Here is a 24,106-nt window from a genome sequence, read left to right as displayed (position 1 = left end):
GGGGGGGGGGGGAAACCGTGGACTCTACACCCTGCAATTCATGGTTAAAAAAAAAAAGAACAGTAACACAAGCATGTAGACCCACAGCACTGAAACGCACAGATGAGCGTATTAAGAATTGCATAAGAATATTACTCGACCTTTCATCCCCTGCAAGCTCAGAGTCTGTCATGTTTTTGTCAAGAACAGGGGCTGGGGGACTGGAAACAAGGCTCACAGAAGCCATTGGAAAACGGATCTGCCTCCCTTCTCTCCGGTACAAGAGTGAGTTAACTCAGTCACTCAAGGAGACGTTGGGTTGTGAGAGATGCTGGAAGAGTTCAGACTGGAAAAAACTCACGGTGTTACATGTCTCGACAGAGACAGTAAACAGACACTCTCCTCTTTCATATCAATGACGTTTTAACTCTGTGAGCACAGCTTGATACCCCGCTTTGCTAATGTCCCGTCGGTTGACAGCTGCCATGGTGAAAGAGAGGAGACGGAGGGAGAAACAGACAGAAATGTAACCATGTTCGTTGGTTTCAGCATCTTCCTAGGGTTTCTCAACAGGGACATCATCTCAAAATGGCTTCTGAGGTCTGCGGAACATTCCTAGATTGTGTGTTGCCCGTCGTATTTATAGCAATATCGGGATCGATCTAACTTGGATACAACAAATCCTCATTCGCCATTGGTCAGACATCGCACGAGCGACGAGAGCTGCGATTCTGATTGGTTCAAATCCGTGTCCGTTATTTTCAACATCTGCAACGATGAAGTATATACGACGCTCAGTTTGGTCTTTTATCAACGGTTGAATGTGTCTATTACGCAGTTATAACGACCCGAATATATTGTATTTTTGTGTGTAAATCAGCTAAACGCTAACTGTCCTTATCGATGTAACAGTAGCGACGTATTTATTTCCTTGTTTCTTTTTTTTTTACACTCTGACGCGCGCACCCTGAACGCGCACAACCGTTGGATGAGATCAATTGCGCGCGTCCGTGCAGTGCTGCCATGGGCAACCAGGTGTCGCTCCAACTCTAGAAAACAAACCTAAAACCTACGTTAATACACGTACTCATAATATGTTTAGTTAATTAGACTAACAAGCTCAAAATTATTGTTCTTTATCAGTCAATGTAGCCTTAACAGTTAGTTGTGGTCTGTTGCGTTTAGGCAACTCTGTCACTTATTAATATTATTAAAAGGAAGGTCATTTTGTGAGGGAAAGGAATCATTTTTACTCTTAAAGGCCGTGTAAAAAAAAAACCACACAATTAATGTTATATTTTGCCAGATTTAGCTAAGTTTATATTGTGGTGAAACTTTCCTTGTCAGCCACAGGGATGCAGAGGGCGATGTTTGTCTCGGTGGGAGGGATTCCTGCTGTAGGAAACCTAGGTGGCGTTCAGAGCTCGGAGGCTGAACTTTCCGAGAGCCACATAAAGAGAGACGGGAGCGCATCTCTGCCCCAGACACCTGATGAGCATCTCCCAGAGAGCAGGGGACCAAACTGCACAAGAGATAACCGATTTTTCCTACTGGATATTAAAGAAGCACCATTAAAAAAAAACATCGAGGGAGAATTTGTGCTTTGTTATTACTGGATTTTTCAGAGATGGCAATGTCTTTTCGACGCAGGTGTTTGCTTTTGTTGTGTTTGACAGCTCTCCAGAGCGGTCATGCTGCCGTTCAGGTGAGAGCTATTTATATATGTATGCAACAACTACTAACTTGTCCAAGGAGATCTTCCGCTTGGACAAACTTGCTCAATAAAGTGTGCTACTACATGAAATCTGACCATGTGTATTAACATATAAATAACACTGAATATTGGACATATTTATTTATATTCTAACCCTCTCATCCTTAAAAAGCCACCTCAGCAAATAAATGACTAACAATAAGTGTTGTTTTATCCTGTTTTAGGACTTTATCCAGCTCTATTGTGATTGTGTGTTAAACTTATGTGTTAAGTTTTGCAAGGTTTGTGATCACAGGCTACAGTTTCCACTGGAGAAATTAACCTATTTGATACTGAAAAAAAGAAATCATTGCAGCATCCGGATATGAATCCTCTCATGTCTTGTCAGCTGGTGGCATTTCCCCTTTGCCTGGGGCAGGTACTGAGCACCGTCTAACTACTGCACAGGTCCAAACTATGTGCGCAGTGAATTTAAATGTATTGAAGCTAGTTGTTATTGTACAAAGCCCCCTCTTCTAAATGCCAGTGCAGGAATTTAAGTTATGCTGCACAGAGAAATTGTTCCAATGAGCATGTGATTAATAAACCCCTCCTGAAAGGATTAGAGGCACTTTTCCCTGAGGAACTTTGTAAATGGCTTGACAAGCTTTTCCCCCTTCAAGTAACTGCTAGTGGCACCCGTGTTGTTTTGAGTCTGCCCATTCAGGATTATCCAATGAGCATGTGCCTTTCCTACCGCCATGCAAAATATACAGAGGAACAGCATTTTGGACTTAGGTCCCACTGACATCTGCCAGACAGCTTTTGTCCAGCTGTGTCTGCCACTGGAGTTGTGGTAGTAAGAGGAAAGAAGTGAGAGAGAGAGAGAGAGAGAGAGAGAGAGAGAGAAGAAGAGAGTTGGACGGCCCAGGATCGCTCTCATATGTGAGTGCAATGAGGTCTAATGGAAAATAGTAGAAAGCAAAAATAGTTTGAAGTAAAAGTAACCATGGTGAGTTACAGAATCCTGCAAGTGGAGTAAAAAAAAAACAAAAAAAAAAACACTAATATGTCTCGTCAGTGTTACATAATGTATATTTAATATCAATGAAAACTCCCCGTAACCATAACAACCATGTGCCCACCAATAAGATGGATTTAGTTTCAATGACATCATGCTCCACAGCTGCACGTTAGTGTTTATTCACCGCTCATGTTCTGTATTTTACGACCATTAAACCGAGCTAACCTTTACTCCCGCGCTCGTTTTCTGGTTGGAAATTCAATGCATTTTGAAAACGTGTTTGCCAAGGCTCTTTTACAACTCTTAATTCTGCTCACAGCGCCTCATGCTTTATTCACAGACTTGCATGGATAAGCACCAGGTGGTCGGGGTGCTTCGTCAAATGGAGAAGTTCCTGAAAGGCCAGGAGATGCGGTTTACGGAGGGCCTCAGGATCATGAAGTCAAAGCTGGCAACGCTTCAAAACTCTGTCTCCAAGATGCCTCAAGCAGACCAGTCAGCTGGTGAGTAGTAAACAAAGACACCATCCTGGTCATCATCGTTGTTATCCTCATAGGCATTTATCACAGCGGACATTGTAGGAAAAGCACTAAAAACGTTAACAATAGCTCTGTTATGTTCAAGTGTCCCAGTAAGCAATGACAGTGAGATGCTGAAGCAGGTCAATTGAATGAATAATTAGATTATTTACACCTTTTCTTACTGTTACATGTCAAAATGTTTTTGGTGGAAACGTTTTTTTGCCCTCAATCATCAGCTTCATACAGTAGTTGATCATTATTAACTTCAACTTTTTATTGTCACATAAACAAGTTATCCACATTTTTATTTTAACCTTCCAAAGTAACTGATCAAAAGTTAAAAAAAAATAAACAAAATATTACTTATTTATAGAAATAAAATATATGCACACACACACACACACACACACAGGTGTTTTTAATTAGTCGATCTTATTAGGTTGTGGTTTAATGTACATAATATGACCATAATGTTACATACACTGTAAAACTGTAATGTTAACTTTCTGTTATATCAGGCATTTTACAATAAACTGGGTTCTAATTGCTCATAAAAATAAATAAATAAATAAATGTGTGTTGTTTTTATATCTAGAAATTACTAGATAGAGAACTATTATTTGTTAAAAAGCTTTGAATATATTCCACCATTCTCTGCTTATTTGACCATCTGGCGTAGATATTGTAGGTAGAAATATTTATACAACTTATACAGATTTTCCAGAAACTATTGAGTGGAGTATTAGGTTATGTAATACACATTTATAATACACATTTGAAAATATTTATCATGCATTTATGCAATGTTGTCTAAAAATGATGGTGGATGCCATTCTAATGTTACTAATATTAAATAATTTAACCTTGTGATGCTTTGCACATATATTTTCACAGTAAAAGCCCACCGAACGAGTAGTCCTTTAATTTTTGCTATTTATGCTATATGAAGTTTCACATGGGCTAGAGGCAACAACAGATTCCAAAGTATCAAATTTACAACATTTTAGGAACATTCAATTGTTTGAAATTGATCTTCAAACTGTTTTTTTTTTTTTTTTGTCATCCAGTGACAATAGAGAGCCAGATGTGGCTTCTTCCATTATGGGATTTTATATTCATCCAGCAGCGCGAGGCCATCTCAGTTACAGAGCTGGGTACTTGACAGGGGAAGTGGATTTGTGGAATTGTGTTGTTTGGCAGCAGGCACTGAGGCCAATTTGTTAGTGACGGACCAGTGCAGTCCATAACTCTGTGGAGAGTACTTGGCAAGACGGGAAGAAGCTGATATTTTACATTTACAGCAATAAAGGCTGAAAATAGAAAGATAAAAGGGAAATTACAGCACCACCTGCTTCAAATGGATCCAACAGTCCACTTATAAATAAAAAAACAAATTTATTTTTGATTCAGATATAATTTAAAATATATGTAGCTAATATTATCCAAATAATATTGTACTGCATTAGCCAACTCTACAGTATATGCTTGCCTACACTGTACAATACATGCAAAAAACTAATTACACACAGTTATCGTACATACCCCTGTGACATCAAACGCAGAACGCTCACAGAAATTGGTGAGAAAAAGACACAATGGGCTGTCATTACACTACACTACAAGCCTGAGCTGAACGTGGTGGAGGTCTGACCATGTGAGACTGACTTATCAAACAGTATCTTCAGTGTACTGACAGTGGTTTTCACTTGAGGTTGAAAGAATAGGAAACATTTTCTCACAATCCTCCTTGTTGCATGAAGCATAAAATTCTTATAAGTGCTTAAAATGTAATCCAGAGACGTAATAATATGTATCTTTCCATAAATGCCTTATTTGACATTTGCCACCCTATATAACATATATGTTGAACTGGACCACAGGACCGTATCAAACTCGCTCTGCTGACTGTCTCATGCTTCACGTCCCGCGGTTTTATTGTGAACTTGGAAAATCTGTCTTTAGCTTTTGTACACCAAACTCATGGAGTTATCAGCGACATATTCTGAAGATTGACACTCTCACTACCCCTGGAAAACTGAAGCCAATGATCTCAAAACTTCAGTGTGTAGAGTATTGTCATCCTTTGAATGTTTCAATTTAATTTTATTTGTTTTAACTCTGCATATTCTTCTGTTTCTCAGTATAAATGTGGGGGATCTTAATGATTCTGGAGATTTGATTTAATTATTATTTATTAATTAATTGAATTGAATACATAATATGCAAGCAAAAATGGCAGGTCCTGTGCTGGTTGACTGTAAATGAGGCATTCGAACCGTCCTTTCCCATAAAGGCATGAAGGCTCTGCACTGCCCAGTGACACGTGTATATCCCCAGGCAGAGAATGCCAGAGGATGTCGGGAGGCTTACTCCACATGTGACCAGCCTTCCTCTCGTGCTCTCTTTCTCTCTCCCACAGCTCCCACCACCTGCCCCTCTCTGGAAGCTCCCGCTCATGGAACCAAGTTTGGCTCAAAGTATTTTGTTGGACATGAGGTCCATTTCACTTGTTCCCAGGGCTACCATCTTGTCGGTTCTGCCACGCGTGTTTGTCAAGACAACGGCACCTGGACCGGCATCAGTGCCACCTGTAAAGGTGAGTTTCTAGTTTGTTGAGCAAGATACAGCAATTCCAGGCCTATTAACCTGCCACAAATCCTCATTTTTGACCATGTGTGTCACTTCAGCTGCAGTACCTTTTTTATCACTGGATTAGGAACTTGTCTATGACTTTCTCCACACATAAAGACACATCCACTACCATCTATGTATGATTTGGTGGAAGGACTGCTGTGTCTGTGCATTATTCACTGTTCCCCAAAAATCCCCACACCCATTTAGGGCGACCTAGGCTCAGCAGTGTCCGAAAGCCAGACTGAAAGAGACAGCAGCCCCAGAGGCCAAACTGAGCTCCTCACACGTACACAGATAACAGGCAAAGAAAAGAGCCATTCTTCAGAGTGGCTGGAGCTCCTCAGCATACTGAATGAAGCCCTCTTTAAAATGGCATTAAATGTCTCTGAACACAGAAAAACACCTGTACTGCATTCCACTGTGGGGTGCCTTACCCTCCAGCTTTCTACTCCTCATGAGCAGCAGTGGTTGGGCTACTGTAAGATAAACCCCCCCTCTCTTGCTCATGTTTCCCTGGTTCTTTGACAGCAGTCCCACTGGACGGGGTTAGGTCCAGACATTAGACCCACACCATGGTCTGATAGCACAGAAGTATTCTAAGCATGCTATTGATAGCCCCTTCAGCTTGCGCTGGTGGCACTGATCCAAAAATTCCAAGTGGCACACTCAGTTGAACATGTGCATACGTTTATTGACATTCATGGTTAAAACAACATGCAAAGGCTGGACTCTGCACAGCATTATCCCTGTTCATGTGTTTCAGCCCAGAGTCAGAGGTCTAAATTTAGTCATGCTTAAAAAGCAGTATTGACGGAGTGTGAAAACCTTAAAGTTACGAAGAGTTTAAAAATATCTAGCAGAGTGAAGTGGGCCTTTTCATGTTATGACCCTGTGGTGGCCCCTGGGGAAGTCAAATAAACATTAAAGGGATTGGTTGTCATCCAGTATACCGTGGCCCCAGCGCTGCAGAAGCTGCTTCATAATTTGAACATCTGCACAACTCTCAGAGCCACCTAGAAAAACAGATCATAAGGCATGATGTACGATTTGGCGGAACACATTTTAGAGTCGATCACCAATCAGTGTCATGCCACCTTCTGTTTTTATAAACAGTAGTTTTTATGTATCAAATATTAGTACATTTTAATTTAATAGAGAGAGAAGGACAGATACAGAAATGCAATAGTAACAATGACAGTAACAATAACAACTATAAAAGTAAAAATATTACTAATAGTAATAACGCTGATGATGACGGGGTGATAACAGCAATAATAATGATGCCATAGAAATGCTTGTAAAGATATTTGCATGAAAACATGAGTAGAACTGCTGAAAACCTGAGAACTATCTTATGGGAACTTATTGAAAAGGTGTGCAGCAAGGTAATCTATAACTTTTTGTTTTGCTGAAAGGAAAAGCCTTCAAATCTTCAAAAGAACAAAGGCTAAAAAGATACGAGTAAAACATAGTATATGTCCGTATAGACTAACAACAACAATTTTAACTTTGAAGATGCAGATGGATTTTTACTGAATTACATTTTAATAATGGCCCACATTAGATTTCATTAAGATAAGTACTAGTTTTCCACAAATAGAATAAATAAAAGGGCATGACTGACTCACTGCCGACATACTGTGCCCATAATGACAGTACCAGTTTCTCATTCTAAAGTATCAGTTATCAAACTGGGTGGACACTTGCTGGATGGATGGTTGACGGGAAAGGCTCACAGAGGTTCTTTCATTTTTTTCTATATGTGTCACACTCTTCATCTTTTCAGTGAAACCTCAAGCAAACCTTCACCTTTTTTTCCACAACAGGACCTAATCTTACCATCATCTTTCCATTACGCTGTTTGATGAATAGAGCTGCAGAGGATTTCAGCCGACCATAGACATTCTTTGACTATGTTTTGAATTGTTCTATATATTTTATTCTAAGACCTGTATCAAGCACCTAGTCTTCTTTATTTTGTCAAGGTTGACAGAAGCACACTAGAAGGTTGTTAAGATATCTTTGGATAAACTTTTCACCACTACACAGCTGCATATATATAAGAAACCTTCACCCTAAGCTGGAGGTTATGCAACGAGCTGTGACAACAGTGTTGAAGGTAGCATCAAAACAGCACGGTAGTATCTTTTCATATTCATCTCAGAAGTATGTATCTCAGAAGGAAGAACCTCTAATGTGACTGGAAAAAATCTGTATGCCTCAGTAGGATGAAAAACAACTGGAAACTGCTGAATAAGTTTCTCCACAGGTTGACTACAGTAATTATTCTCTCCTACACCTACAGATATAAGTGAGTGTGCAAGTAATCCCTGCCAAAATGGAGGTACCTGTGTGGAAGGTGTTAACCAGTACAAATGCACCTGCCCCCAGAACTGGAGTGGGTCTCACTGCCAGCACCAAACCCAGACAGGTCAGTACTAGTAATGAACGAAAGAGTCTTTGTATTGTTTATATTTGCATGGCTAAGATCGACAACTGTACATGTGTACAATGTGTTCAGCTTCAGGTAAAATTGTAGCACAGGTCTCACTACATATGTTCTCCCTTGATGCAGCACCACCTGAGTGGAGTGTTATGAATGATCCAGCATTCAGCCGGAGACCTCGCTGTGCCCAAGTGAACCGGGCTCAACACTGCAGCTGCGATGCAGGCTTTCACATGAGTGGCACCTCTGACAACAGTATCTGTCAGGGTGAGCTGTAATTATGTGTTATTTAATTGATCCCTGTGGGGAAACTTCTCCCTTTGCTGCTCCTGCTCACAGGGAAGCAAGGTCAGCTACAGAGCAGTTCCCTCGAGCTGGCGTCTTGTTCAACAACATCTCAGCAGGATAAATCGCAGATGTTATAGGGGCTTTACTGCTGAAAATATTCAAGAATACCTGAGTCTTTTTCTCCTCTAGTGATTAATAGGGTTACAAATGTTTTCCACAGATTCCCACAAATATGTGGAGCAAGTCTGTGACAAACAAAATAATCCTCTTGAGGGGTCACAAGCTGATTAGCATCCATTTAGGTCACAGTTCAGTTGCTTTTTAAGATGTAATTGGTTGCATGCAGTTGCTCCTAATGTTTATGATGCTCAATGGACAAAACTAAGGGACCGAAATACTGACGACAACCTGAGAGAAAGATCGCCTGATCATGTGATGTATGTTTGAGGCCTTTCTTTTTCTGTTTTTTTGACAGACGTAAATGAGTGTGAAGTGTATCGGCTGGACCAAGGAGGGAAGCTGTGTGTCCACGAGTGTGTGAATGTCCCGGGCTCGTACCACTGCTCTTGCCCCAGCGGCTACAAGTTGCTCCGAGATGGGCGGAGCTGTGAGGGTGAGTGACAAGCGTGAGCAGAGGACAAAGGCTCATTCACAGGACCCTGGCTACAGATCTGGCAGGGTATGCAGCTCCAGAGAGGAATACCTGTGATTCAGAAAGACAAGGAGCCTTTAGCAGCGGAGCTTTTAGTCTCTGCAGAGGTGTCTGTCAGCCCACTTTCATTTGCACCCCTGAAGCTTACGATGCTTGCCAGTGGAATGAATGACCTCACCGTTTCCCAGAAGAAGGGATCTTTAGGACATGAGGCGTTTGTGGGAGACTAAACTTAAAAAACCAAATAAACAATCACAGCACAGCACCCCCTGCTCAAACTGTGGTAACCAGGAAGCAGGGAGTCAGTCTGGCAAGTCTCTCTTCCCGCTTCTCATTCTTACATACCTCCGCTGTTTTGTCTTCCAGATGTGGACGAGTGTTTAAGCCAGCAGCACAACTGTAGCCGAGGGACAACTTGTATCAACACGGGGGGAGGCTTTCAGTGCGTCAGCCCAGAGTGTCCCCGTTCTCATGGCAACATCAGCTACGTCAAGACATCTCCCTTGTAAGTGGATACACCCCAATGTGACCCGTCTTTGTCATTTGTATTGTCAATTAAAAGCTGTAGAAAAAATAAACCAGGATCACATCTTCCACGTTTCAGCAGGAAATTGTCAATATCTTTCAAATGGCCATCTGCATACTGAATCAGACCCAAGTGTGAGACACTAATGGGCTCCTGGCGGACATTTTGACTTGTAATAGCAAGTAAAGCAGTAATTAAATTGATGACTGCTGTGTTCAGGTGTGCCAGTAATCCATTTCAGTGAACCAGAATGTGCAGTAACAGGTCGAAATACATGTATCTGCAGTAAGAATGAAGAAGAGGTGCACTTGAGTACGGTGTTACAGCATCAAGAGTTCTCCAGCTAAACTACTTTAAGAAAAACTCAGGTTTCATACAACTTGGGACTTATTTTGGTAGTTTTGGCCACCATTGCTATTGGTGGAAACACAACATTAAACTCACCATGGTAACTGCTGAGAGCTGGCAACGTAGCATTATCGCTAATGGGCAAGTTAACCAAACGTTTTTGCAAGGTAAGTCGAAGTCTGCTGACGAAAACGTTACATAACTGTTTTAAACAGTCACAGTTTACTGACAGACCAGACTGATTTAACTTTGACCTGCTGTACTTCCTGTAGTTGTGTGCAGTGAGAGACATTTTGGGTGCACTTGCTTTCAGTTTTACATCCGAATTAAGTGCTTTAAATAATCTGACTAAACCTGTCTGATTGTCTGCGTTATTTTTTCGCATTAGACTTTGTCGTAGTGATTCACCCGTTTCCCAGATGAGTACACTGTTATCAAAACCACTAGAAATGATGACAATAAACATAAGCGTTGTGGTTATAGCTGGATCACAGTGAAGCAAATTGTTCCTGACAAAGAACATGCATGCTCAGCAGAACTTCACTAGATGACGCCTGTTGCTTTTTTCTTTAAAACCGTGTAGTCTGTGTCCTGGCCAAATGTTTGGAGACATTACAACTTCCATGTCCTTGTTTGCCAGTCATCAGCAAGCTGCCTCATTTAAGAGCATGAAACAAAGCTCTGTCTGCTTCTACTGAACCATCAATGTGGTGAAATACTGTTCCACTGCCAACTAAGGGGATGGTTAAATGTTTGGGAAAACACTTGTAACAAGGGAGAAAGCAGTGACTCAAGTAAGACAGAAGTAATTTCCCCATTTCATACTACATACTATTGCTAAGCATTCACAATGAAGACGTACGTCATTTTTGGTATGTCCTACAATGCAGTGCTTAAAGGAAATAGCTACTCACAGCTGCAAGAGATTAAAACAAATTGTAGATGATGAGGCAGCTTCAGAAAATTAAAGTGAAAAATGTATTATATCTTTGGATATATTAGTAATAATATAATAGTTCTCTTTCTTTCTGTCGATTGCTGTCAGTATATGTCCTGTATCATTTCCTGTTAGTACAAATGTTAAAAGCACATTAATGTTAGGTATCCCTAATCCGCAAAATAGTGTACTATGAAAATATGTATATACTTTAGTACATTCTTGTTTTTGTGAGAGAAAGGAAGTAAGATAGAAAAAAGTTCACAGCTTGCTATGAGCCAAGATTTCACAGCACTTGACGTCATATGTAGTGAATGTAGGTATGTGTGGCAGCTCTCTTTAGTCACAAAGAAACTGTTATGAACACTTTCCCACAGGAAAAGATTAATGATGCAATCATTTTCTGTGTGACAAACTGTTAAACACACATTTTGTCCTGTAATGCCACCCGGCTTAATAATTTGCTGCATTTCTGTCCTGCAGTCAGTGTGAGAGAAACCCCTGCCCCATGGACAGCCGCTCCTGCCACCTGGCCCCTAAGACTGTGTCCTTCCATTACCTGTCTCTGCCCTCCAACCCGAAGACTCCTGCCACGCTTTTCCGCATGGCGACAGCCGCCGCCCCAGGGCGCACCGGGCCGGACAGCCTTCGCTTCGGGATAGTGGGTGGAAACTCCCGAGGCATCTTTGTCATGCAGCGTTCAGACAGACAGACTGGTGAGCTGATACTGGTCCAGCAGCTCCGCGGACCACAGGAGATCAGCGTTGATGTGGACATGTCCGAGTACAGCGACCGCACCTTTCAGGCCAAGCATGTGGCCAGGGTCCACGTTCTGGTTTCACCCTACAACTTCTGAGAAGACTAGAGACAGAGAGGGGAGGAGGAACAAGGAAGAGTGTATAATGGGCATTGAGTTTATTGATACTGTTTCTTCATCCCCTGTCAGAAATTCATTTGTCTCAGTAGCTGAGGTGAATATTTGTTCAGTGGCCAAATTACCTAAAGAGTGAGAGAGCGACAAGCCAATATTTAACAGTTACATTATGAATAACAATATATGGCAAAAAACACATCATAGATACTTCTTTAAATAGTGTCAGTATGAGCTTTGAGTGATGATGTTTGAGTGTGTTTGAATGCATGAAAACTAGCTAAACAAAAGCATAATGAATGGGTTGGGAGGGATGGATAACTGCGTTTGTCATTGCTGTTGCTTTATGTTTGTGTTATTATGTCCATCATAGATCATGTCTGTGTAGCTCAGGGTCCGGCCCCGGGGCTGATGCACTGCCCTTGCTTTATTGATGATAAATCCCTATAAGACATTAGTGCTCCTGTGGCTCTAATTTATTGGAAATATTGTTGCTGGTTATTATATTGTAACATACTGTACACCACATGTTTATCTTCCATCATATACTGTATATTTGTTTTGTTTTTTGTACTAGCTTGCCATCGTTTAAGGCACCATTCATTATACTAAGGGAGTTTTATGAGTTTTTTTTTTTTTTTTAAACAGTAGATGCAGTACTATACCTGGGCATATTTTCTCTATTACTCACAATCTGTATGTTACCCAGAAATAGTCTCATTATATTCTAAATCAAAGATGATTTGGCAAGCTTGCCAATGCACTACACAATTTATCTGGAATTTTAATTGTCTCTACATAACTGAAATAAAGTCAGTCCAACATTTCAGTATTTGTTAGAACTACCTCACTTGATGCTGAGCAGTGTACTATTAAATGTCCTTGTGGCACTGCTTGTTTTCATTCCGGATCCATTATGAGTGAATTTTAATGAGCGAAATCCAAACCAACGCATAGCTGATAAATGAAGGCTGGATGGCTATAAAAAGTTATCTGACCGAATGGAAGAAAGGTTAGGAAGAAAGAATGTGTGTTTTATAACATAACCCCCTGGGGCAGTAGTTCACAGACAATACAAGTCACAGCAACATTTCCCACATGGCTTGGAAACAAAAAGAGTTTCACAGTATTTCCCTTTGATTTTAATACAAGGAACAGTAACATTTTAAAAAACATATCTCAGTGTGTCTATTTGTTAGAGAAAGAAGAGACTAATGTTCACCACATGTGTTCTCTTAACTTCCTTCACGTCTCCATCCAGGGGTTTACATTGCAATAAAAGGGGCCAAAAGAGCTCCATGCTTCCAGGAGGAGGAGTGGGTGGCGAGAATCAAAACACATGCCCCAACGGCACACACTGCTCTGAAAATGACAACGTGCCTTAATGGCAGGCGTAATTTCCTTCGGTAACCATACCAGGAGCACTCACATTGCAGCCTTTGTCCCAGGCTTGCGCTCGGGCTGTTTGATGTTCACATGTTTCATCCATTCTGAGGCGGAAGGATATTGCCAGAGACAATTTGAGAGCGCTGAGCTTCATAACACAAGCCATTTGCTGGAGAGTAATGATAAAAATATACAGTAGAGGGCCTTGAGTCAAAGCCAGCACGGAGTGTGGTTTACACTCGTTTTATGTCAGAGCCACAGAAACATGGTGATGGTCATGGTGACTTTAGTGCACAGTATGGGGGTGAACAAAACTGAAACACACATACAGTAGATGGTATATGGTAGCCTGCAGTAAATACCAGTTTAATTAAGCTTCTAGTGTGTTTTTGAAACGTTTGGCGTTGGTATGACCCCTGTTCTTTGTTCCCTTTACCAATACTTTGCATTACTATCCTCCAAGACAAGTGTTTTGTAGTTGAGTACCCCAGGAAACTGAACAGTAGTTGGTCTATAGCTCCCAGTCACATGCCGCCTACAAAAATAACATGTACCTTTTGACAAAAAGGAGGAAGCAATCTCCACATCATAAATTCTTGAAATTCCAGTAAATACAGGATCCTCCTAAAGCAATAACTTTACCCATTCAAGCACAAAACCATAAGTCATTTTGAGGTGACGCTTTAAATCTATCATTGGATCTCCATCAAAACAGAAAAGAGGCACGTGTGTTGCTGGTGGGTTAGTCCAGAATGAAAGGCATTGTGGAGGAATTTAGCTTTTACTTTTATTATCCAGGAGGAGGGGGGAGAGGTCGTCCACAGATCATCTTTCATGTGGGATAAATGTTTGGAAGAAATCCAGAGATATGTGAGAGTATAGGAAAGGAGAATGAAGGTCCCTTTGCTTTTGTCTCAAGCTTAAAAATTACCTAGGATCTGCCATTACAGACCATAAGAATGACACTTAAGTTTGATGCTGTCTTCTCAGCTTGCATAGAAAACATATATGATGGCCTGACATGAAAACAGCAGTAAAAATGAATGAAAATTTATGTAGCAGGTTGCTCAGTTGTTGATGTAAGTTCATTTTCAAAGATTTAACCAGTTTGGTCTCCAAAAAAACAACTTGCAATGTTGTCATGGCAAGTACATTGAGTTGTTTTGTGGATTTTATGTTGTTTCAGTCCTTTTAGTCACAAGCCTATTAAAAGCTAATGGCTTGAAAGAAAACTCTGGGTTTATATTTTCAGCAACTGGGCTTCATTCAAACTCTCCCCTCAGTATTTCAGTCTGCATTTCATTATCATTCATCATAATTTTACTCACAATAGTCCATTCATTCAACAGTTACTTCTATTTCCTCTTGAATCTGGTATTTGAAAAACAGACTTAAAAAGAAACAGATTTGAACTGATTACAAAATCAGAAGCGTAGTCAAATGTATGTATTTTTATTACCAAATCAATACTGAAAATCATAGATCAGGAAGTAACCCTTCTCCAGTATTCGATTCATTTTTAATCCGAGTGTACACACTTCCTGAGAAGGAAGAGAGAATAAAACTGCTGGTATGAAAAGTTCAATCCTGGTTCTGCATGACATCCATGAAAAAAAAAAAAAAAAAAGAGTCATAATATCCAGACACCTCTCAACCTGTGGAATTATGAAATAACAGGAATCAGTCAAAACCCATCTGTACAAATAATTGAGGTCCACTGCAGGTGTCTGCAGTTTTATATAACAGGACAGCTTGCCATCATAAGCACAGTAATTCCAGGTTTCCAACCCCAAAAGAAAGGAACAGTGACATTATAAACCAAAGTGATCAGCTTGTGCTTGTGCTAACCACACAACGAATGTGTCATAATAAGGGATGACCTAGACAGACAAGATTACAAGTCCTGCTGTTACACTGACTCAAGACAACACACATGAAGACAGTGCCCCAACTCCAAAAGCTACACTGACAAAAACACCAGGGCAACCAATTTCAAAAACAACCAAAAAATAAACATTAAGACTTCTTTAAAGAACATGAATGTTATTAATGTGTCTGTGAAACCAACACAATGATTTTATCAGCAAGGAAGGCAAACAATGCGAAGAAATAAGAAACAAACTGCAGTTTGCCTCACACATTGTGAGATTGTTTAGGGTCCAACTCATTACAAATATGGAAGCACACATTGTAAACACAATTTAGAGTAAACTTGGGTGAACACACGGTTTAACAAATTATAAGTACACTTGAAACAAATAAATAATGAACTCCATATTAACATACATACAGTATATTGCTCCTTATTTCCGAGGACACGAAGCCCACCCACACACACATACAGTAGACTTAAAGCATGACTGCCGACCCCAATTCAACAAGACTGAACCCAGTTACATTTAAATTCAAAATGTACAAATCACTTGTTTGTGCTTTGTCCCTCTCACACCCATTCACTCACCAATACTGAGGATGCTGGGTGGTTTCAATCTGAGACATAAACGATACCTTCATACATATTGTTCTCAATTACCTCAACAGATTAGGCCTCATACAAGAACTACATGTAGCTTCAATCTTCAAAGTGCGTAAGAGCAAATGTTCTACTTAAAATCATTGTGTTGGAATTCTTAAATGTTTTCCTGTCTCGGATTTATATGCAGGCAACAAAAAAAGCTACTTCAGACATTCACTGTCACATAAAAAATACATACTTTTTACTGAATTCCTTAACTTTTGCAAACTTCACAATTTCATAAAGATCCTGGTTGAAATGAATTAATAAACACATTGAAATTAAATGATGTCTCTCTTGGTGGCAAAACTAGCTATGATCAATCATTATTAGTGTTAATTACTGGGAAAAAAGGGCTGTTCAAATATTTTTCCATCATAAATAAGCATTTTAATACAACCAGCCTTATAATATCTAGATACCCTGAAAAAGACCCTTTTAGTCTTTTAAAGTATATTTAAGAGTATGTTCATGGATGAGGCCCACTGTTCTTAATTCTCCGATAAAATAAATTCACATGAACATAACAGAAATAAATACAGCACTTAATATAAAATGAAACATTCTCTTTGGAAAGAAAGGCTCAAAACTGATTATATCAGGAAAATAGTGAACCAGTTGGTCAGTGAAAAGACAGTTTTCCTCTGGTCGAGTCCTTTGCTCTTAAGATGAGGAGATGAGCAGAGGTCACCCTAAATTACGGCCTGCTTCACCCTTGGAAGTAGCAACCATACTGGAAGATCCCCTGCAAAATTAAATGGCACACCACCACCACCACCACCCGACCGGAAATCCTGGAGAAAACCCTACTGCAGAGTCAGGGACAGCGGCTGTGGTCTTCCTCCATGTCAGCCAATGGCGAAATTCTTTGCCTCACTCCAGCTTTGACATCTCATATCTGGTTGTCATGATTTCCTGGGAAATAATATTCAAAAATAAACTATACATTCTTGTCCAGACTATCAAGTTTTAATTTTTACTTTTTACTTTCAGAAAGGAAACCAATGCCGTTGCCTGATATTATGCTACTACATGACTGTAGAGGTCGCAATGACCCGTTTAGCTAGCTTTCCCTTCTTGCACAGCAGTTCACAGTGATAACAGTGGCAACTTCACCACTCAAACATGTTTAAACAATGAATGCTAAAAGGCCAAGACTACATTTTCTCAGCAAAAACTTGCAATGTACAGCTAGCTGAGCCTGAAGCTCCTTAGTTACTGTTGCTACACCTGTCAAGCTTTACATTACACAAACATACACATATGCAGTTCACAACGATAACAATAACTACTGTACCAAAATAATAACGTTTTAAACAATGGATCCTTAATTTCAGAGAGACGTAGACAAAAGCAGTCTTCTCATTTCTGGCCGGCTGAAATCACAGTTGACAGCTTTTATCAGCTGTAGTTATCTAGCTGCAGTACTATAGAGCCACGATACACTGCTGCTGTACAGGCTGTGGGAAAAGCATTTTGTCACCACTAGTTGGCAAGGCAAATTGTTAAGACTGTGTGCAGTTACTCTATCGCAGCAGCAGGCATTCCACTTCACATGTGAAGAAATCCAAAGTGTGCTGTGCCTAATTACTGTTCCCAGTTTGGGGGAGGGGTTAAGCTAACAGTCAGTTAATATGTGGTTGATTTCAATGTAGGTCTGAACAAACAATGAGCTTAAAATCCCTCAGAACTTCACCATGCTCATATTGCCACTGAACCAGCAACTTAAAATGATCAATCAAGGATTTCTTTCTTACTGTTTCTCCACATATATATAGAGTACCTGTCTCTGGTTAAAGATATAATATGCTGTGTGTGAATCCTGGTTTGTGTATCATTGAGTAAAGTCATTCATACCTCATCTGAGTCGAGCAGGACTGGTAGAGCTCTGCAGTGACAAACAGGAAGAGAGAGAGAATTATAATCACATATGCCTTATATAAAGTCTGGAGTAATAAATATAAATTTGATAGGATGCTTACACATCAGTAAGAGAGCTAGGAATGTTATCCTCCACCCACTTCAAGTCATCCTCCTGGACAAGTAGAAAAAGAGGACGGAAAAAAGTAAATACTGCCATCTGCTGAAATATGTAACACTTGTACAGCTGCATTTTCTAAACTTGGATAACTAGTCTTATTATAGATGCTTAGTTTTTAATAAACCACACTGAATACAGAACTACTCAAAGTGTGCAGATGTGTTACTTACTGGGTTTGTTTCAGCAGGCTTCACTGTGCCATTCGTCTCACTTTTAGATGTTCTCAACTTTATGCCATCAGCTGTAAATATGAAAAGAAACAGAGGAAAGAAAGAAGAAAAGTAAATAACACAAGATTATTATACATTCAATGTTTGCAGTGTTCTGGGTAAACGTAACGCTCCTATTATGGTTCCTGTACCAATGTTTGTAGAGGTGACGAACTCCTCAATCTCCTCATCGTCAGAGTCATCAATGAGAGGTGTGAAAGCATACCTGTGGACATTTAAAGTAACTCATTAATAAAGCACCAGTAAGGAAAAGGAATGTGTTATGTCTAATGGAGTACTTGCCTTTGGTTGTTTGCAGATGGTCTCCATAAAAACATTATGACAAGCAGAATGGCCGAGAACAGGAACCTCCAGAAAGCATCTTCCACCCACAGCTCAATCCAATCCTTTTTACACAAAAACAGGACAGATAAAATGTAAACCTAATACCTGTTATTTTTAACACTACTAGAAATATGAATATGCCAAACCATACTTACAGATTGGCAATCTGCTAGCCGAAACTTTTTTGCTATCCAACCCATGAAAATGATGGAAGCTGAATGAGAAAAGGCAAGGTTCGAAACTCAACTATTTCCAAGGGATACTTTTATATTAATGAAAACATAAATAATTATAAATCATGAGCACTGGCAGAGAGTGTAGTATATTCTATTATATTTGCATGTGTTGTTGTACCACTTACCAGCAACAGCAAATATTAGTGTGTTTGTAAAGTGCCTGTACAGAGACAACTTGACTGGGTTTCTTCTCAGCTTTAGAGTCTTGATGGTTTGTGCCAGGCTGACAAAGATGTTAGTTGCAGTCAAGGTAAACATGTGGCAGACATTACACAGAGACCATATTACAAATGAATTAATGGGACCCTTTACATGTCATTCTGTAGATTATATCTATGTTTTGCAGTAATTCTTTGCAATGATAAATAAGATTTTATACAATCCAACTTAATAGGTACACCTACCTGTCTATACAATCAACTCTTTCCTCGAGACACTGCAGTCAATAGTGGGAACTATCGCTTTAACAACTTTTAACTTCTTTAATCGACAATCAAAATATTAATCTAAGGACCAGTGTGTAGGATTTAGTGGCATCTAGTGATGAAGTTGCAGACTGCAACTAAGTGAACAACGATCCTGTCTGTATTTGAGGATACATGCAGGCTCATCCTAAGGTAACTGAATTCTTATATTCAGGCGATTATACACTAATAAAAACATACCTATGAATATTATATTCCATTTCTGCTAGAAGACCCTCAGAAATTATACACTGGACCGTTAAATATATTGCAACAGAGCATTTTATCCACATCGTCCATCCTACTGACACCCATATTTATTAGTGTTGAAACAGGACCACCCCCCTCCAATTAAAGATGGTGGGTGGGCATGCAAATCAATCAACTTCTGCTAGTTCAGACCAGGACTTTTCATTAATGGAAACAGAGTAAAATGTCATGGAGTGTGCAAGAAAAGAAGCGGTGACGATGCAGTTAAACCATCAACCAGAATAAAAGGAGTTGAATTTCAGAAGAAAATGAATGATTGATACAGAGCCATTTCTGTGGAGACACATGATGCATCTGAGGTGCATCATGTGTCTCTGCCAACTGCTCTTTTACTGCTAATTATCTGGGAGCGGAATAAGTGGCAGATAAACCTCCTGGTCTAATTTGGACTCATGTGAAGGAGGTGAGGGGCAGAGGGGAACCACACAGGGAAAGGTTGTAGGTGCACAAAAGGATATCCACCAGCATAGAGAGGAGTCAAGCAGAGCCAGGGGAATGCTGGCCAGCAGGGCCAAATCAGAGTCTTTCGCCTAGAAGGGAGGATAGAGCAGGACCACAGGATACAAGGAAGAGAGCGATGTGGGGGAAAAAAAAAATCAAAGACAGGATAAAAGATTTTAAAAAAGGCAGCATAGCCAGTAAAATATAGAACCATTCACCAAAGTGCAAAGAAGAAAATACCAAATGATCCAAACCAAGCAAGAATAATCTAATGTAATATGTCCACATTGTCACATGATGGTATAATAACTATTGATTATTGGTTTTTCTAAGGAGTACACGGGAAGGATATGAACCAGATGGCGCAGGAGTCAAACACAGCCAGAACAATTGCTGTAATGAGAACGGGGCCATTGTCTCGACCCTTGATTTTTGGACCCCCAGCGAATCAAGAAAGTAGACAAATTGTGATGTCAGTACTTCAAAACACAATCTGACAGCAAACCAGAGCTTTAATACTGCTAATATTCTTGCTTATTTTCACATCAGGTCGTAAACAATCAAGCACTGGTGAAAGAAGAAGAAAAATGAGTCCACTCATGATTATCACAAAGTTAATGAAGTCGTTTGGAATTAGCTAACTAAAAAAAGCTGCTTTGAACTTCTCAAATTTGAAGATTTGTTTGCTTTCCTCTGATTCAAATTGTTGTTAATATCTTTGAATTTAAATGTTATTGTTATTGTTGCTGTTTGTATAGACTGACCTCCACTAAATCATCAGAGAACACAACTCACCCCAGTAATCCTCAGGACACCTTCAATGCTCGCGAAGGCAAAGTAGAGGATGCCGAGCCCCACAACTCTGTGCATTACGGTCCCCAGTCGAGGCCTAAAACCAAAGAGGCACGCAGAAAGTTAAACGTTGGCTGACTAATTCTGTTTGTATAATAATTTAGGGGTTTTTCATACAAGTAGCTTTGTGTACAGATATGTTGACATACTTTACAATGCCATAACCGAGGCTGACGATGATGACGAGCAATCGAGCCAAAGTTCTCTTGAGGGCAGAGACCAGCTCGGCGAAGACCAACAAGCCTGGAGCTAAAGGAAACAGCAACAGGAAAACAATAACCTTTCAAAACCAAACACCTCGCTATCTCACGTGAAAAAGGGAAAAGGGTATTTTGTGACGATCTGTAGACACTCACAAGCAGAGCCGAACGTGTTGGTGTTTTCATATTCGGCACAGAAGACGGCCTTCTCCACCATCCCGAGGAATATGACCCCTGCTATCCAGAATTGGATCCGCAGCAGATCCTTCCAGTAGCACGCTGCCCAGATAAACCACAGCAGGGCGTACAGGATGTACACTATGCACATCACCATGTAGAACTACAAACCGACAGTGAGGGATTAGCGTATAAACACATATGGGAACAGTTGTTCTTCATTAGCTGGAGACCAAATTCCAGAAAAATCAGACAGTTCATCCAAAAACAGCTTGTTTTTCTTCTCTACAGAGTACTGACTACTCATTCAGGTTCAGCGTGGTTTGCTCAGGTCAATAAAGTGAAGCTCAAAAGGTATTTGTTTTTAAAGGTTGATAATGTCTACATTTAATTCTTCACAACAGGAAATGTGTTTTTTTTCATAAGAAACCACGTCTTTACGAATGTAGTCAGACTGTACTAGGCTTACCAGAGCTACAACTGTATAATTGTGTTTTAGGTCAACTAACCCTTTAAAGCATAAACCACTTATTTTACAAATAGGTAATTAACATTTCTAACAAGTAAAATACTTACAATCATGAGAGGCCATTCTGTGATAGAAATGTAACCATGGCTGCCTTTCATCACCACATTAACTACAAGAAAACAAAATACAGTTATTAAGAGAAATGCAGCACGTTACCCAACCCCAAGTGTTGTTTCCGGTGGTTTCGAAAGCTGACACATCAGCGTCGGCTGCACAACAACTTATGAGCCAGCTTGTGATTAAGGAAGTTACTTCTGCATATTAAAGCACCATTCTGGCAGACATTTGAATCAATCCACACTAGAGTAAAAATAATACAGGGTGATCATGGTCCCGCATGCCAGTCACACAGTATATTAGTTATGCTCATAATGTAATTACGCGTTTAGAAAATCTCACCCGTTAAATTCCAGTTGGCATCCTGTTTACTAGACACAATCTTAACAACCAGCAAGTAAGGTCCGTCCTTCCACGTGGTGGCTATGACATTGTCTCTGATATGTAAACTGCTGTTGTCGTACTCCTCCATTATCCCTTTGGTGTCACTTTCATCCTGCAGTATCACAAAAGTAATGCAGTGTTTATCGCTTTTTGACGCTTAATACTTTTAGATTATGTTTCTGGGAGACTTAAATCTTTGCAACACTATTCTATTAAGATCAAAGAGCATTTATGTTTTCTTACTGGCACTTCCCCTTCAACAGGCGGACTGACTGGTTGTGGGTCTGCCTTGGCTTTCTGAAAAACACAACCAGTTACTAATGTGGAGAGATAACCAGTGCGCCACTATGCTGCGGAGAGTAATGTAACAAACCTACTTTGAGAATTGGAAAAGAGTGCACTCCACTGTTACATGGTATGGGACTGTGTTGGTGTTCGATGTACTCTCCTTGTCCAAGGGGATTTGGATCCAGGCTCCCTCCACGACTCAAGGCCGTTTTCTCATACATCTCCTACAGACAACGACAATCACAATTCAGCATTCATAGACGATCAAATCCAGACAGATCAACTGTATGATGTTAAGACTCCGTACTTACTTCGACATTGTTGAATTCATTGTGACAGGGGTAGTATTTTAAATACCAGTGAATAGTGAATGTAACCTCCTCAGGACAGCCAGGGGACACAACTAAAAGAAGACACAAGGGATGATGAGGGGGAAAATCACAATTTTTGTGATACATCATGAGCACTTTCCCATGTCTTACCTTTCATTTCGATGTCAGTGTCTTTGTACATTGATTTCTTTAACAGCAGTGGTCTTGAGGTCTGCGGAATAGTAAATAACGTGTATTAACAAGAGTGAAAACACTGTCTCATTTATCATTATATAATTAGTTGGTAAAGATGGGGGTTCAGTGGTTATCACTGGGTTCAAAGCTAATCAGGCTGGACCCTTTCTGTGATTGCCAAGAGGGAAACAGACCTCATAGACATTAATATTATCCTCAGGTATAAATGTGTCTGTATGAGTTCTGTGACCTCTCCAGGTTGCCTCTCAGCACACATAATACTGCAACTAGATACAGAGACAACCACAGAGGGAACCTGAAACTTCTCAATACTTAAATTATTGATCAAGGCTTTCTAGTTCTCCCTGGAGCAAGTCTGGGAAGTGACCAAACAAGAACAGGGGCTCCTCTTTGACTGTAAATCAACTTTCTGGGTGTGTTTTCATGCACACCACAGCAATAAGGTGTTGGGAGTAAGCACAGAAACCTGAAAACACAGTTCAAACTGGGATGTGGATGTCAAGTGATGCTCAAGAGGTGGTCTCTTAGGGTTAACGACAGATATATACTCTTAGGACAGCAGTCTAACCTGGAGCCAGCGAGTTAGCCGACAGCTAACCTTGAAGTGCACACCAGCCTCTACAAGGCTACCTGCTAATGAGCTAACGACATACTCTGCTCTTTCGGTAGGGACTCTTTATCTGAACCCATTAAGGGCAGCAAGCCGCAGTCAAGGGTGGTTAACGCCACACGATTAATGCCGGTTTCACACGTCTTGTGTCTACACTCACAGCTGATAGCGAGGGGACATAACAAGGCTAATGTGGCTAACGTTAGCTGCCGCTGTTATCCTATTTTCCTGGAAGATACTCACATTTACGACTGTGATTTTCCAAAGCCCTCTCTCTGGCGCTGCGACGACCGCGTTTATGGTGCTAAGTAAAACTACAAAAACGACTGCCCATGGATAGAAAACTCCTGTGGTCGGACAGCTCCACGTCCTCATCCTGACTGCAGCAGCCATGTTCGTTGTGGGCTTTTGAGAGCTCCCCTGTAGGAGGCGCCCTGAACGCAACAGCTGGAGTGACGTGTGATGTTACCTGTGCTGTAACACCTGTCCCGGGATGGGGGCTGACTGCTTTTCAGTACAAAATAATAATAATAATAATAAGTCTAATGCGGTTATACCTCCTAGACCCTCAGGTTTAGTCAGATATTGTTTCATCACAAAACCTTATTTAAATCCCACCTGAAAGTGGGGTTTTAATTGCACATTCACATAATCAC

At 40.4% G+C, this 24,106-nt stretch overlaps 3 protein-coding genes across 4 annotated transcripts in view; 1 reads left to right on the top strand and 2 right to left on the bottom strand.

Annotated features, from left to right (window-relative positions):
* Window positions 1-595, bottom strand: part of LOC118329342 (zinc finger CCCH domain-containing protein 6) — a 9,122-nt gene extending 8,527 nt beyond the window's left edge. The window contains exon 1 of the mRNA XM_035663480.1: window positions 141-595. Within this exon, the coding sequence (XP_035519373.1) occupies window positions 141-226 (86 nt within the window). The 5' untranslated portion in view covers window positions 227-595. The remainder of the gene's footprint in view (window positions 1-140) is intronic.
* Window positions 596-865: 270 nt separating this feature from the next.
* LOC118329343 (fibulin-7) lies at window positions 866-12,999 on the top strand. The gene is made up of 8 exons (XM_035663481.1): window positions 866-1,684; window positions 3,037-3,199; window positions 5,637-5,813; window positions 8,157-8,282; window positions 8,427-8,564; window positions 9,061-9,198; window positions 9,604-9,742; window positions 11,532-12,999. The coding sequence occupies exons 1-8, from the start codon at window positions 1,607-1,609 to the stop codon at window positions 11,902-11,904; spliced, it is 1,332 nt and encodes a 443-aa protein (XP_035519374.1). The 5' UTR covers window positions 866-1,606; the 3' UTR covers window positions 11,905-12,999.
* A 1,756-nt stretch (window positions 13,000-14,755) lies between these two features.
* On the bottom strand, window positions 14,756-23,869 carry tmem87b (transmembrane protein 87B). 2 transcript variants are annotated; one of them, XM_035663659.1, is made up of 19 exons: window positions 23,694-23,869; window positions 22,796-22,856; window positions 22,625-22,716; window positions 22,403-22,537; window positions 22,269-22,322; window positions 21,984-22,137; window positions 21,632-21,693; window positions 21,035-21,218; window positions 20,828-20,927; window positions 20,622-20,715; window positions 19,844-19,915; window positions 18,777-18,885; window positions 18,571-18,629; window positions 18,374-18,477; window positions 18,223-18,296; window positions 18,032-18,102; window positions 17,803-17,855; window positions 17,678-17,708; window positions 14,756-16,735 (listed from the first exon to the last, which is right to left on the bottom strand). In XM_035663659.1, exons 1-19 carry the CDS (start codon window positions 23,841-23,843, stop codon window positions 16,694-16,696), a joined length of 1,701 nt encoding a protein of 566 aa, XP_035519552.1. In that variant the 5' UTR covers window positions 23,844-23,869; the 3' UTR covers window positions 14,756-16,693. The 2 variants fall into 2 exon arrangements, with proteins under 2 accessions (XP_035519552.1, XP_035519551.1); XM_035663658.1 differs by lacking the exon at window positions 19,844-19,915 and adding an exon at window positions 20,179-20,250 and having other exon boundaries at window positions 23,694-23,849.
* Window positions 23,870-24,106: the final 237 nt, after the last annotated feature.

Source organism: Morone saxatilis, unplaced genomic scaffold (genome assembly GCF_004916995.1).
Source record: "Morone saxatilis isolate NCDOM2014 unplaced genomic scaffold, NCSU_SB_2.0 Contig19, whole genome shotgun sequence".
In the NCBI taxonomy this organism is placed as follows: domain Eukaryota; kingdom Metazoa; phylum Chordata; class Actinopteri; family Moronidae; genus Morone; species Morone saxatilis.
The sequence above is the reverse complement of the archived record's forward strand: the minus strand, read 5'-3'. Positions and strand labels throughout refer to the sequence as shown.

What these genes read in the sequence shown, in the direction of transcription:
- LOC118329343 (XM_035663481.1), top strand. Translation starts at nt 1,607, where the DNA reads ATGGCAATGTCTTTTCGACGCAGGTGTTTGCTTTTGTTGTGTTTGACA. An exon ending in TCAAGCAGACCAGTCAGCTG is followed by an intron (nt 3,200 to 5,636) that starts GTGAGTAGTAAA and finishes TCTCTCCCACAG; the next exon opens with CTCCCACCACCTGCCCCTCT. An exon ending in TGACAACAGTATCTGTCAGG is followed by an intron (nt 8,565 to 9,060) that starts GTGAGCTGTAAT and finishes TTTTTTTGACAG; the next exon opens with ACGTAAATGAGTGTGAAGTG.
- tmem87b (XM_035663659.1), bottom strand. Translation starts at nt 23,843, where the DNA reads ATGGCTGCTGCAGTCAGGATGAGGACGTGGAGCTGTCCGACCACAGGA. An exon ending in ACTCCTCTCTATGCTGGTGG is followed by an intron (nt 18,886 to 19,843) that starts ATATCCTTTTGT and finishes ACTGCAACTAAC; the next exon opens with ATCTTTGTCAGCCTGGCACA. An exon ending in CCATCTGCAAACAACCAAAG is followed by an intron (nt 18,297 to 18,373) that starts GCAAGTACTCCA and finishes AAATGTCCACAG; the next exon opens with GTATGCTTTCACACCTCTCA.